This window comes from Triturus cristatus, chromosome 7 (genome assembly GCF_964204655.1).
Source record: "Triturus cristatus chromosome 7, aTriCri1.1, whole genome shotgun sequence".
Classification (NCBI taxonomy): Eukaryota; Metazoa; Chordata; class Amphibia; order Caudata; family Salamandridae; genus Triturus; species Triturus cristatus.
Window position 1 is genome coordinate 318688991 of NC_140590.1, and position 13962 is coordinate 318702952.

General features: G+C 48.2%; 1 protein-coding gene across 2 annotated transcripts in view; it reads left to right on the forward strand.

Annotated features, from left to right (window-relative positions):
- Nucleotides 1–13962, forward strand: part of PTPRH (protein tyrosine phosphatase receptor type H) — a 517583-nt gene that overhangs the window by 212067 nt on the left and 291554 nt on the right. For both annotated transcript variants that reach the window (XM_085616391.1, XM_085616390.1), the window contains exon 4: nt 3262–3300. In XM_085616391.1, the coding sequence (XP_085472517.1) occupies nt 3262–3300 (39 nt within the window). The remainder of the gene's footprint in view (nt 1–3261; nt 3301–13962) is intronic.

The following is a 13962-nucleotide window of genomic DNA, read 5'->3' on the forward strand; positions in this document are numbered from 1 at the left end:
CTGTCACCTCTCTCACAGACCATTTGGCGTTGGGCAATTCAGCACAAGATCCAACTCCTGGCAGAACACCTTCCAGGGACAGACAACATCTTTGCTGATCTCCTCAGCAGAATGAGGCAACAGGTACACAAATGGGAACTTCACCCACAAGATCTCCTTTCGTACTTCCACAAATGGGGATTCCCACAAATAAACCTCTTTGCCACAGAAGAGAACTTAAAATGCCCAGACTTCTCCTCCAGGTTCCCACAACCTCTATCCAAAGGCAATGCCCTATGGATTAACTGGTCAGGGATATTTGCTTACACTTTTCCTCCTCTCCCTCTCCTTCCATTTCTGGTTCGTAAACTCAGGTAGACATCTCTCACACTGATTCTGGTGGCTTCCACATGGGCTCGTCAACCATGGTTCACCACATTATTAAAACTCTCAATAGTTCAACATCAGAAGCTTCACATAACTTCCACTTTTCTCACACAGAACCATGGAGAAATCAAACATGTAAACCCCAAGGAACTCAACCTAGCGATTTGGCTCCTGAAGTCATAGAGTTTGGATATTTGCACCTACCACAGATTGAATGACAATTCTTAAGGAAGCATGAAAACCCACCACTAGTGCATGTTATGCAGCAAAGTGGAAAAGGTTTATGATATATTGTCATAATAACACAATTGATCCGCAAGATGTCTCTACACAATTTTTGTTTTTAATCTTTTGCCTCTACAATGTGCAGGCCTTTCTTCAAAACAGACAACATTTATCCCTGTTCAAAGTGCCAATAATTAAAGCCGTTATGGAAGGCCTTAAAAGAATAATACCACCTAGGGTACCACCTGTCTGGAATCTTAACATTGTTCTCACAAGCCAAGAACAGATGCTTACAGGGTAAGTAACATAATCCATATGACATCTTCTAATCAGTTTTAATTACTATCACCACAGTTCACTCTGCACTTCACGTTGGACCCACTCGTACTCATCTGATGGCATCAAAATCAAAAGATCTCCACGAAAGTGACCCTTCGGGGGAGCCGTAGGGCATTGAAGCGCCAGCCCCACAAGGAGCAGCTTCCCAATGATGAAGCATGACATCCCCCAGGATGTGTGAGGGCAACAAGAAACTGTCTGGTTGACTGTCCCTTCTGAGCGTTCCACTCTTCTTCTTCTTCATTAGGAACAGTGGCCTTCCTGGTTTCGCCTTGATTTAAAATCCTTTACTATGCCATAAACTCCCCTTTTATGACATATAAAAAGTCACCCCTAAGGTAGGCCATAGGGAGACCATAATGCAGGATGGTGTGTAATCAAAAGGTAGGACATGTACTTTTAAGTTTTTCATGTCCTGGTAGTGAAAAATACCCACATTTATTTTTCACTACTGTGAGGCCTACCCCTCTCATAGCTTAACATTGGGAATTCCTTATTACACCCAATAAGCTGTAGTTCCTGATTCAGAAGGAGTATATCTGCCGTGTTTCACATCACTGTAATGATAATGATAAATCCTCTTCACTGGTAAAGTCAAATTTATCATTACCCTTTTAAAAATCCCACTGTTAGAAAGATAAGCAAAAGACACACAATTGATGGATGGAATGCAGAACAAATCAAAACATTCACCCCCAGTCAAGAGGTCTGTGTTAAATCCATCATTCTTTTGCTCACTAAGCCTCCCCAGTTTGGACCTGGCCATATGCAAATCAGTCTTGACCCTGTGTCTTATGGGAACAGTCCCGCCCGAACTGCCAAGCCAGGTCCTCCCTGGACCGGAAACAAGCATCCTAGGACAGGTTTCGGGGTTTCACCCCTCATTAGCCAGGATAGTTTTAATCCAGTGCCACAGTGAACCCGGGGCCCCCATCTGGGCATACCTGGTGCGCTTAGGGCAAGGAAGCAAAAGACACACAATTGATGGATGGAATGCAGAACAAATCAAAACATTCACCCCCAGTCACGAGATCTGGGTTAAATCCATCATTCTTTTGCTCACCATGCCACCCCAATTTGGACCTGGCCATATGCAAATCAGTCTTGACCCTGTGCCTCATGGGAACAGTCCAGCCCGAACTGTTAAGCCAGGTCTTCAGTGGACTGGAAACAAGCATCCTGGGACCGGTTTCGGGCGGTCACTCCTCATCAGCCAGGATAGCTTGAATCCAGTGGCATAGTGAGCCCGGGACCCACGTCTGGGCATACCCGGCGCACTTAGGGCAATAAAGCAAGAGACACACAATTGATGGAAGAACTGCAGAACAAATCAAAACATTCACCCCCAGTCAAGAGATCTGGGGTAAATCCATCATTCTTTTGCTTACCATGCCACCCCAGTTTGGACCTGGCCATATGCAAATCAGTCTTGACCCTGTGCCTCATGGGAACAGTCCAGCCCGAACTGCCAAGCCAGGTCCTCCTTGGACCGGAAATAAGCATCCTGGGACCGGTTTCGGGGTTTCACCCCTCATCAGCCAGGATAGCTTGAATCCAGTGGCATAGTGAGCCTGGGACCCACGTCTGGGCATACCCAGGCACACTTAGGGCGAGAAAGCAACAGACACACAATTGATGTACGGAATGCAGAACAGATCAAAACATTCACCCCCAGTCAAGAGATCTGGGTTAAATCCATCATTCTTTTGCTTACCATGCCACCCCAGTTTGGACCTGGCCATATACAAATCATTCTTGACCTTTTGCATCATGGGAACAGTCCAGCCCAAACTGCCAAGCCAGGTCCTCCCTGAACCGGAAACAAGCATCCTAGGACTGGTTTCGGGGTTTCACCCCTCATCAGCCAGGATAGCTTTAATACAGTGGCACAGTGAGCTTGGGACCTACGTCTGGGCATACCCAGCACACTTAGTGCAAGAAAGCGAAAGACACACAATTGATGGACGGAATGCAGAACAAATCAAAACATTCACCCCAGTCAAGAGATCTGGGTTAAATCCATCATTCTTTTGCTCACCATGCCAAGAAAGACGGCATTTTTCTTCTCTTAGCCCTGTGTGCCTCCGCCACTGTTATTCTGGAATCTGCATTCCAGTATAACAGGGGTGGAGAGTAAGAGTGAGTAGGTGCCTGTTTTCACCACAAGATGTATCTCAGGTTGACATTGTGTCATTGTAGACTGTGGTCCTTAACTCCATATACCCTCTATCATCCTATCGACTTCCATATGTCGCTAATGTTCAGATTGCTGTAAAACCTCACATTGGAATGCCCTTCAAAATAATATTGTTTTGTTGTTTTTACCCACAGTTACAACCGAGGCAAGCACTGCAACTCCCACAACTATTCGTAAGTGTTTTCTTTCCATTTCTTGGTTTGTATATTATTTTGTTTTTTTCTTTTAAAAATGTTTCACAGGAAAAGACATGATATGGATGGTTTTCAAGCTTTTCTAGGTAGAGGCTCCGGTTAATGCATTAATTAGGTATTGGTAATCTCATGACTCCGTATCATCATCGTGTGCACGCCCTGGAGACAGACACTATGCCACCTAACTAAATGAAAAACATAAATTCCTTTCTCCAGGTCCACCTTTAAGGGAGCACCTTCAGTCAGAAACTTTGAGTTAACTTCTGAAACTACCTAACAGAGCACAAGCAAAGCCACACAGCAAGCAAAGCCAAGCCTGGCAGGACAGAAGCTGCATGCATAATCAGTGAGTGAGCTCTGCAGCATAATCAAGATGAGCAACAAATGCATCAGCCCCAGCCCCAACAAGGAAGCCATCAGAGGCAGACTAAATACCAGATTTGTACCACACGGTACCGAAGAATTCCTGTAGGGTTGCTAGGATACATAATAACCAAACAAGAGGTAATGAAAGATGGCAAACATCCCACAAGGGGACATACTGAGATGCTGTTGGAAAATGGACCTCTCTGAAGGGTCACCCCAAACCTTTTTCCTTTTCCACTCCTTTTTGCTGCATTCTTTTTGTTGGTTTTAGGACTCTGAGTACTTTATCACTGCCAACTAGTTCTAAAGTGCATGTGCTCTCTCCGCTAAACATGGTTTGATTGACTTATCCACAATTGGCAACATTAATTTACCTGGAAGTCCCTAGTAGAGTGCACTACATGTGCTCAGACCCTCTAAATGAAATGCTACTAGTGGGCCTGCAGCACTATTTCTGCCAACCACTCAAGTAGCTCTTTAAACATGTCTTAGGCCTGTTACTGCAGAGCCTGTGTGTGCAGTTTACACTGCCATGTTGACTTGTGTTAGACCTGGCATCTTGGCGTGGTTTTCACATGTATTTTTGCCTCTGCCTCCTATGTTTTTGCTGTGTGCTGGACTTCATTTTTGCTGGCCTATATGCTTTGGGCACTTTGCCACTGCTAATCAGTGCCAAAGCGCAAGTGCTCCCCCAGTTAATTGTGAATATGGATTGGTGTTTCCATGATTGGCTTGTTTGACTTACTACTAAGTCCCTAGTACAGTGTACTGTGTGTGCCCAGGGCCTGTAAGTCAAATGCTGCTAGTGCGCCTGCAGCACTGATTGTGCCACTCACACAAGCATCCCTGCAAAAGGCTTTCAGACTTGCATTGCAGTGTATGTGCGCAATCTGGTACTGCCATGTCGACCTGGTAAATGCACCCACTTGCCAGGCCCTAACCTTTCCTTTTCTGACATGTGAGTCACCCCTAAGGCAGGCCCACGGTATACCTCTGTGGGCAGGGTGCATTGTCTGTGAAAGGCAGGACATCTTTTGAAGTGTGTAACATGTCCTAATAGTGAACTACAGTGAAATTTGGTTTTCACTATTGACAGGCTGTCTGTCGCATAGGATAGAATGGGAGTTTATGTATAACATTTTATAAATAAAACTTTCCATTGGGATGAGATAGGAAGCTAACGTTTAGAATGTCTGAACTCAGAATATAAAAATGCATCTTTTAGTAAAGATGATGTTTATATTGTGTGTTTGTAAATACCAAGGTATTTTTTTGGCTTAGCCATCCTGTGTGCTTCTGCTGGTTTGTGGATTGACTGTCTTGCTTGGGAACGACAGGGGGTGTGGATGTGCATTCACTGTAGACAGACACTGGGGGGGTTGAGGTGTGTCCTACCTTTCCTGGATGAGTCAGGGCTGGGCTGAATAGACCTGGGCTGCATTTAGAGTAGGGAAGGAAATTTCCTTTCAACTGAATGGGCCAGAGCCTCTCTGACACCAGAGAACAAAGAGAAATGGACTATAAATATTGGAGCCCAGACCCCTGAACTAGAGATTACTTTTGGAATTCAAGAGTAGCCTCTGCCAAGAAGAAGAGCTGGGAAAACTGAAGGAGATGTACTGCCCCTTTCTTTGTGCTGTTTGGGGTTGGCCTGCTGTGGCTGTTGCTGCCAAGAAGAGATTAAAGACTTTGCTGTGTGCTGTGTCTCCTGCTTGAAAAAGATCTCCAAGGGCTTGAAGTAGAGCTTGCCTCCTGTTTTGAAGTCTCAGGGATGCATAGACTTCACCACCAGCTCCCCTGAACCTCCTCGCTGGGAGTTCTGACCTGCCATGAGGTGCCTGTTGCTGAGTTGGGCCTCTGGAGGTTGTTCCTGCTGCTGGGAGCTGGAAAAGAGATGCAACTATGAGAAGCGCGACACATCCGCACCTGTTTCTGAGGCATCGGCGAAGAAACCGACAAATCGCCTGGCCACGGCTGGAGAAATCGCCACATGCCGAATCCCATGCACCAACCTCTGAAGTCCGAGATCACCGCACTGATTCCAATGCAGGCCCTGCTGTGCGGATGGAAGAGCCAACGCATCATGGGACTGCAGCTGGATAGGCCAACGCAGCGCCATTGCCGCTGCCGCATCCCCGATCCTCACGCATTGCACTGGGGCCCTGAGTCTACAAGAACGCTGGGTCTGCAGTAAGAAACTGACGCATCACCTCCCCTTCAGTGAGGAACCGATGCATCACCTTCCCTGCGTTGCAGTAAGGAACCGATGCATCACCTTTCCTGGAGTAAGGAACCGACACATCACCCTCCCTGGGCGTAAGGAACCGATGCATCACCTTAGCTGTGGCTATTTTTGTTTGTGACTGTGACGCATCCAAGGTACTTTGTGTTGAAAGTGTTGCATCTATAGTTTGCTATGGACAGAAATGTTTCTACCTTTTAAGAGTCATATTTCGAATATTGTATTGTGAATTTTTGTTGTTTTTGTCTTGTTTGGTTTAGATAAAGATTAGTTATTTTTCTAAACTGGTGTAGTGTCCATTTGTAGTGTTTTCACTGTATGTGTGTACAAATGCTTTACACTCTGCCTCTGAGATAAGCCTGTCTGCTTGTGCCAAGCTACCACGGGGGTAAGCAATGGTTATTTTAGCAATGTATCCTCCTTACCCTGACTAGGAAGCAGGGTCCCTACTTGGACAAAGGTGCAGACCATGGCCAACTAGAGACCCCCATTTCTAACAACCTGGCATTTAAAACCCCGTGCCAAGCCATAAACTCCCTTTTATTCCTTCTCAAGTCACTCCTAAGATAGACCCTGGGTAGCCAATAGGGCAGGATGCTTTGTAATCAAAAGGTGAGACATACACTTTTAAGTTTTGCACGTCCTGTTAGTGAAAAATACCCATATTCATTTTTCACTACTGTGAGTCATACCCTTCTCATAGCTTAACATTGGGAATTCATTATTACACTTAATAAGCTGTAGTTCCTGATTAAGAAGTAGATCTTTCATGTTTCATATCACTGTAATGGTAATGATAAATCCTCTTTACTGGTAAAGTTGAATTTAAAAATGCCACTTTTAGTCAAGTCAAAGTGGCTTTATTTCGATATAAAAATATCTTTAAAAGTATTACAGAAATAAAAACACAACAGAGTTAATTAAAATCTATAAAAACATGAACAATAAGTGGCTAAAAAAGGTCAAGTTACAAAGACCATAATTAAACAATTAGTAAAAGCCATTTTGTCCTAATAAGCCACGCCCAGCTTAAGTATGTGGCTAAGCCACAAACATACACCGGCCGAGTATCTGAACTCAAAATTCGCAGGGCCACGCTGCATTGTCGAGTACCCAACTCCCTGCACAGTGGCTTTAGCCACCTAGAGCGGGGCGCTTTGTAGGCAGGGTATACAAACAGAAAATGGGGGATCGATTCTATCTTCAGTGGGCAAAAAGGACAATAAGGTATAGTTTGGGCCGGAGGTTTCCACCAGGCGGTCCATGATCTCACCGGCAACACACCAATTCTGAACTTAAAAAACAGAGCTCTGTCCCTGGGAATTGTAATGAGGTCCAAGTAAAGTTCCCGAACTGCCACATCCTTTACAAGCAAAAAATCCCTGGAGGCATGGCACAGGCTAAGATCGGTATTTCTTTTACTTGTTACCCAAGACCAATATAAGTTCTTCAAGACTGATTTGGGAGGGGCAGACCGAGAATGCCAAGCCCCCTCAAGACCAAGATCAGTCAGCAAGCTTTTCACGTCCCTTAACCACCTTATTTTTGCCCATCCAGACAAGCCTAAAATCTCCTTTAGCCCCTCGGCATAACTGGCCAGTTCCGGGACCCTCCACAGGCGAGCCCACAGCAAAAGAGGACGCAGCCTAGCCTGGTCCTGGATTGGACGACACCCCATGTCCAACAAAAGGGGGAGAGTGGGAGTACTCTTAGGAAGGGACATCAAGTCCCTCAGGAAGTTATTCTCTGAGCACACCAACTGGCTCATATGAGCGTCCCATAGCTCTGCTCCATAGAGTGCCGCACTAACAGCTCTAGCAGCATAAATGTCGAGCACCAGCGCGATAGGTTTCATAGAGGATGCCTTCTGCTCCTTCAGAAGAGCTCCCACCACCCTTTTGTGGCTTAAGGTCATTTTGTGGAGGTGACTGTCCCACTTCATGGTATCAAGGAGGCGTATGCCCAGGTAATCAAATTCCTTGACCCTTTCCAAAGGAGCCAAGATAAGCACTGGGGGCCGTCCAAGTTTTTGGGGAGGGTTCAAAACGAGGAACTTGGTTTTGTCAGTATTGATCTTTAAACCTGTTAACTCGCAGAATTGATCAAAACCATCCAAGAGACTCTGTAAGCCAACCGGGGTCTTGGAAATTAGCAGAGTATCATCGGCAAAAAGTAGGGTTGGGATCTTCCTCCCTGCCAAGGATGGTGTATCAGCTGGGATTTTAAGGAGATGATCCACAACTCCATTTATATAAAGTGAAAAGAGGGTGGGAGCGAGAACGCACCCCTGGCGCACACCTCTGCTAACTTTAATGCGAGCAGTCCTTTGTCCCTGGGTTCCCCACCTCACCTGCGCAAAGTTGTTCTCATGGAGTTTTATTATTAGACACAGTAGGTACGAGGGCATGCCTAGTTTTGCCAAGACCCGCTACAGGCGCTCACGGGGTACTAGGTCAAAGGCAGTCCGCAGGTCAATAAATGCCAAATACAGACTGCCTTTGCCTATAGTACCACCTTCCAGTAAATCATCAACAGTCGAAATGACTGTTCGATGGTCCCGGTACCAGCCCTGAAGCCTGCTTGGAAGTCAGACAATATTTTATTCTCTTCTGCCCATTGGAGAACCCTACTCAGAATTACTTTCCCTGCCACTTTTTGGGACGAGTCTATCAAGCTTATGGGGCAATAGTTAGATGGGCCATCTCAGGACCCTTTCTTAAAGATCGGGACGACCTCTGCACCCATCCACGACTCTGGGAGTGGAGCTCCTTGCCTAGATGCATTAAGCAAGGAAGCAATAAGAGCCCCCCACTCTCCCGGATTAAGGCGGAACAGGTCACCAGGCAAACCATCCGGCCCTGCAGCTTTCAACGGGACAAGGGGTTTGATAGAGTGTTCAACCTCCCTAGCTGTAAAAAGGGCATCCACCCCTGGATAGTGACAACCAGAAATGGGTGGGAAAAAAGGGTCTAGTTCATCCTCCATGTTTACAGTGTAGAGGGAAGAAAAGTGCTCAAACCAGGACTCCTCAGGAATGTTACAAGTGATGAGCGAGTCTATGGGCCTGTATTTAGCTCTAATTAGGTTCCAAAAACCCCTAGGATTTTAATCTGCACTTGCGGATTTCAGGTCACTCCAGAACTTGCCTCTCAGTCTCTCTTAGCGACCTGTTGAGCTGACCTGTACTTCTTCCGCGCAGCCGCCACCGACCCTCTATCCCCTTTCTTCACTGCCATAATTAATTCTCGCTTTGCTTTCCGACAGGGGGCGGAGTACCAGCCAGGATTCCCCTTTGGGCGCGGCACCCTCCGATCGCCATCCGCTCGCATGGGGATGGCAAAAAGATCCCCTATTGATCTAGTGGTACTACTAAATAGGGAGGAAACCTCAACAGCATTCAGTGTAGCGGCTGATAGCCTTGGTATAATGTTTGTCATGATTACCCTTATGCCCGTGACCTTCTCCTCATCGAGGACAAACTTGTCCCATTTTAACCGCCTCCTGCAATTCGAAGGGCAGACTTCTCCAGTCAACCTTATGACAGGAGGGGTTACACGGCTGATGTTCTTGCACCATAAGGGGGTTAGGCTCAAGGAAAGCGGGTTGTGGTCGCTATCCGTAGATGCAACAACCTCCATGTCTACCAAATGGGACCAAAGACGAACATCTAAGAGGATGTAATCTATCCTAGATGTATGTCCAACCCTATTGTATGTATGTGCCCCTTTCTGATCAGAAATGGATCTCCCATTGGTCGCCCTTAGGCCAAACTCCAGTGTGAGTGCATTCAGTTGTATTGCACGTTGAGACCATCTCTTAATTGGGCTTATATCGAGGGGCGGAATACCTCTTCGGGTGTCCTCGCCTAGGGTGTCTAGGATATCGTCCCTTGCAAGTGGCTCATACGTGCAGTTAAAATCCCCCATGACTAGAGTGTATGAGTTCGGGTTGCGCTCCCTGAGCCCGTCCTCCAAGGCCACTAGGGTCGGGGAAGGCAAGCCTCCTTTTGGGCCTCTAGTGTAGATGTTAAAGATCTCCAGAGGGCTGCTACTGCGAGAGCCCCTCACAGACAGTCTCATTAAATCAGGGGAATTAGTCTTGTGCTGCCTCACGTGCAAACCCGAGAAAAGTCTCACCCAGATGAGTAGCCCACCTGACGGGCGCCCCCTTCCCGCAGTGGATATACTTGCGGCAACACAAAAGGTCATATAGCCCACTTTGTGCCGGGGTTCTACAGACCAGGTCTCCTGGAATGCACAAATATCAAAGGACTCAATGAAAGAGTTCCAATCAGCCAGCTCTAAATTACGGCTTATGCCCGCCACGTTCCAGCTGATCACCTTAAGGTTCTCAATGCTGGGGGCTTGCACTACATGAAGTAGGGGAGGGTTATGGGTCGGCCTAAGGGAAATGAGGTTACTTCCAACATCAATTGTTGCCGACTCAATTCCGTTTGCATCAATGCTGGATCCAATAGGAGCGATCCCATTCTGGCAGCTATGCAAAGGGGCCAAGGAGGGAGGTGAGGAAAGGTCACTAACACAAAGAGGCTCAATGCATACTGATACGCTCAAGTCACTGTATGTAGCCCCAGCGGCCCCCGGAGAACCCGGATTAGCCGCTCCATGATCATCACGTCAGCCGTCCTGCCACGATAAGTATGGGCAAGAGCCGACGTTCCGAGACATGAGACTGGGATCGAGAGTATCATAACGGGGGTACCAACTGCCCCTGCCCTCCCTGGTTATCTGCCTACCCGGCCAGTACGATGGTGGCGGCCGATAAAAGTAGCCAAGATCGCAAGTACTAATGGCAGATACGGCGCGGTCAGACTCCTGGCTACAAATAACCCTAGCTGCTCTCGGATCTCTAAAGTTAACTAGGATGCAATCTCCATTTTGGTTCTTTGGCCTGTTGCCCACCCAACCAACCCGTCTCACATGAATAACCCGACCATCAATGTCACAAAGGTAGAGGTCTATTTTCTCTGAGCCAGAACATTGTTTTATTTTTTAGCTCAGTATACGACTCTTGACTACCTGGATTTAATGGGGGGACCCCAGTAAGGACCACCACAAATGGTTGACAACCAGGGGGAAGGCTAGGATATGGTGCAGTTAAAGTCCCCTTCTTCCCTATTTCCTGCACTTTAGATACTGGGGTAGTAGAAGAGGTTGAGGGTGCTAGACAGGGGCCACCAACAGTAGCACTACAAGAAGTATTGGTGTTCTTGGCCAAGGCTACTGCACCCATTTTTGAATGATCTGTGATCTTCATAGCAGATTTAGTGGATTTTTTTAGGTTACCAATGGTTTTGGGCTGTGTTTTATTAACCATAGTTGGGGTCCCTGGTACCTCCTCCCCCCCCCGGATGTAAGGTGGGTTTACACAGCATGCTTTCCCTGGTTACAACCTGTGTTTTCCCCGCTATAACTGGTGTTGGGTCCGGACTCCTTGCAGGGGGCCCGGGTAACAAGTGAGAGGATTGCCCATCCTCTCTAATTTTGGAGTTGAATTTAATCAAAGATTTTACCGAAAAAAAGTTATCGAGGACAGTCTGTTCAAAGGCATCCACCCGCTCTGACAGTTTCTTTAACTTCTCTATGACCGGAAGTATCAGTGATTTCACTAAACACTCGAACTTAGGGAGCAAGAGGCTCTCCGAGGGGGCACCTAAGTGTGAGGCCAGATTTAATTCTATCATCGACTGTTGAGGGAGATTATCCGCCCCTGCTACTGCCTGCTGGTTTTTTAAGGGATCTAACCCCACCCCTGAGCTCTTCTCCAATACAACCTCCTTGTGAAGATTTTTCTTCCTTAGCTTATTGTGGGGTTTGATCAAATTCCCCCTACGAGGGCTGGCAACACGTTTTCTTTTAACTGGGGCAGCTCCCCCCTCTACCTGTACTTGGCAATCAGGCTGAGGGGAGGGAATATTAGGGGCCTGAGACACAGGAGAAGTTGTGACTACGGGACAGGGTAGCTGAAGTGTTGGAGGGCTATCTGGTTCAGTTGAATTAGCACCACCCTGAGCAATTAGAGATAGCCGATCCAGGCTTGCCCTAATTCTATTAACTCGTTGCTCATCATGAGGTGAAGGGTCAACAATCAGGGAAACGGGAACATGGACGGGAGATGAAGCTAATACCAGGTTGCCCAGGGATGAGCGTTTGTTGGTAAGAGATTCCCGAGAGAGTTTACGCTCCGTCCGGACAATCTCCTTCTCTACAATAGAAAAGGCACGCGTTATAAATTGATCCATGGTGCCGCTCACACTGTCCCCCCCCCCTCTTCGCAATTTATTCGAGCGAGTTGCCATCGGCATTTAGGGATGGTCAACTGGGCCGAAATTACATCAACGCGCTACCTGGAGGGGTAAAGGGGTAACCTAAGTGCGTCTCACAGAGGCGAGCAAAAGTCACCTGATAGGAAGGGCCACGTCCCTGTTCCTGGCCTGGGCGACTTAGGGGGATGGCCCTGCCCGGCCTCCTCCGGCCCCTGACGGCCACAGACGGTCCCGCCCTTGTCCCGGGCTTCTCCCGGCGCGTCCCGCGAAGCGTGGAGTAGGTCCAAATAAATATAGGATATGGCGGTCTGGGGGCGGGGCTCACAGGGTGCGCAGGCCAGGTGTCAGGGGCCGTGCAGGGACTCCTGGGAGAATGAGTCCCTGCGATGCTCCTCCCCTTTTTGAATCGGCCAGCCGCCTCGCAGCGTCACCACCAGCTGCACGAAGCGGCACCCGCGAAGCGGCACCCGCGAAGCGGGTGCGGCGAGATGTCGAAATGGCAGCAGGCACAAGTCCGCAGCAGCAAGCCCTAGACCACCGGGCAAAGGAAACAGCAAGCAGCGTCCTCCGGTAAGAGTCCAAACAAAGAAAGTATCCCACAGGTGTCAGGAGAGGCTGGACCTTTTAACAAGGTTCCGGTCCGGGGGCGGGGATCACAGGGTGCGCAGGCCAGGTGTCAGGGGCCGTGCAGGGACTCCTGGGAGAATGAGTCCCTGCAGCGCGATGCTCCTCCCCTTTTTGAATCGGCCAGCCGCCTCGCAGCGTCACCACCGGCTGCACGAAGCGGGTGCGGCGAGATGTCGAAATGGCAGCAGGCACAGGTCCGCAGCAGCAAGCCCAAGACCACCGGGCAAAGGAAACAGCAAGCGGCGTCCTCCGGTAAGAGTCCAAACAAAGAAAGTATGCCACTTTTAGGAAAGATGCAAACACAAGGGGATGATGAACGGAGTGCTCAAATTTTCAGACACTCACCCCCAGTCACAGATCTGGGTTGAATCCATCATCGTTATTTAGCTCCCATCGCCACCTCAGTTCAGACCCAGCTATATGCAAATCAGTCTTTACCCTGTGCCTCATGGGAACGGTCCAGCCCGAACTGCCAAGCCAGGTCTTCCCTGAACCAGAACCAAGCATCCCGGGACCGGTTTCGGGGTAACACCCCTCATCAGCCAGGCTAGCTTGATTCCAGTCGCAAAGTGAGCAAGGGACCGACGTCTGGGCATACCCTGCCAACTTAGGGTGCACAAAGCAAACACAGGGAGATGATGGATGGCACTGAAGTCCAGCTATCCTGGCTGATGAGGGGTGAAACCCAGAAGTCGGTCCTAGGATGCTTGTTTCCAGTCCAGGGAGGAATTGGCATGGCAGTTCGGGCTGGACTGTTCCCTTTGGGCGCAGGGTCAAGACTGATTTGCATAGGGATGGGTTCAAACTGGAATAGCATGGGGAGCAAAAAAACGATGGATTTTGGCCCAGATCTCTGTACTGAGGTGAATGTATGACATTGTACTGCATTTTGTCCATCAATTGTTCTTTTTGCAACTTTTAGAAAGAAGGCATTTTTCAGCTCTTGGCCCTGTGTGCCTGCTTCTTGTCTCCAATACACGTCTGAGGTGGTTTACAGCTGAACTTTATGCATTCCATGTAGACAGCCACATACAAAGGGATCTTAGTTGTGACTGAAGGGCCACCCACATCCTCATGGGCTATACTTAGCAGGATGGTAGAGAGGAGATGACACTTAAAC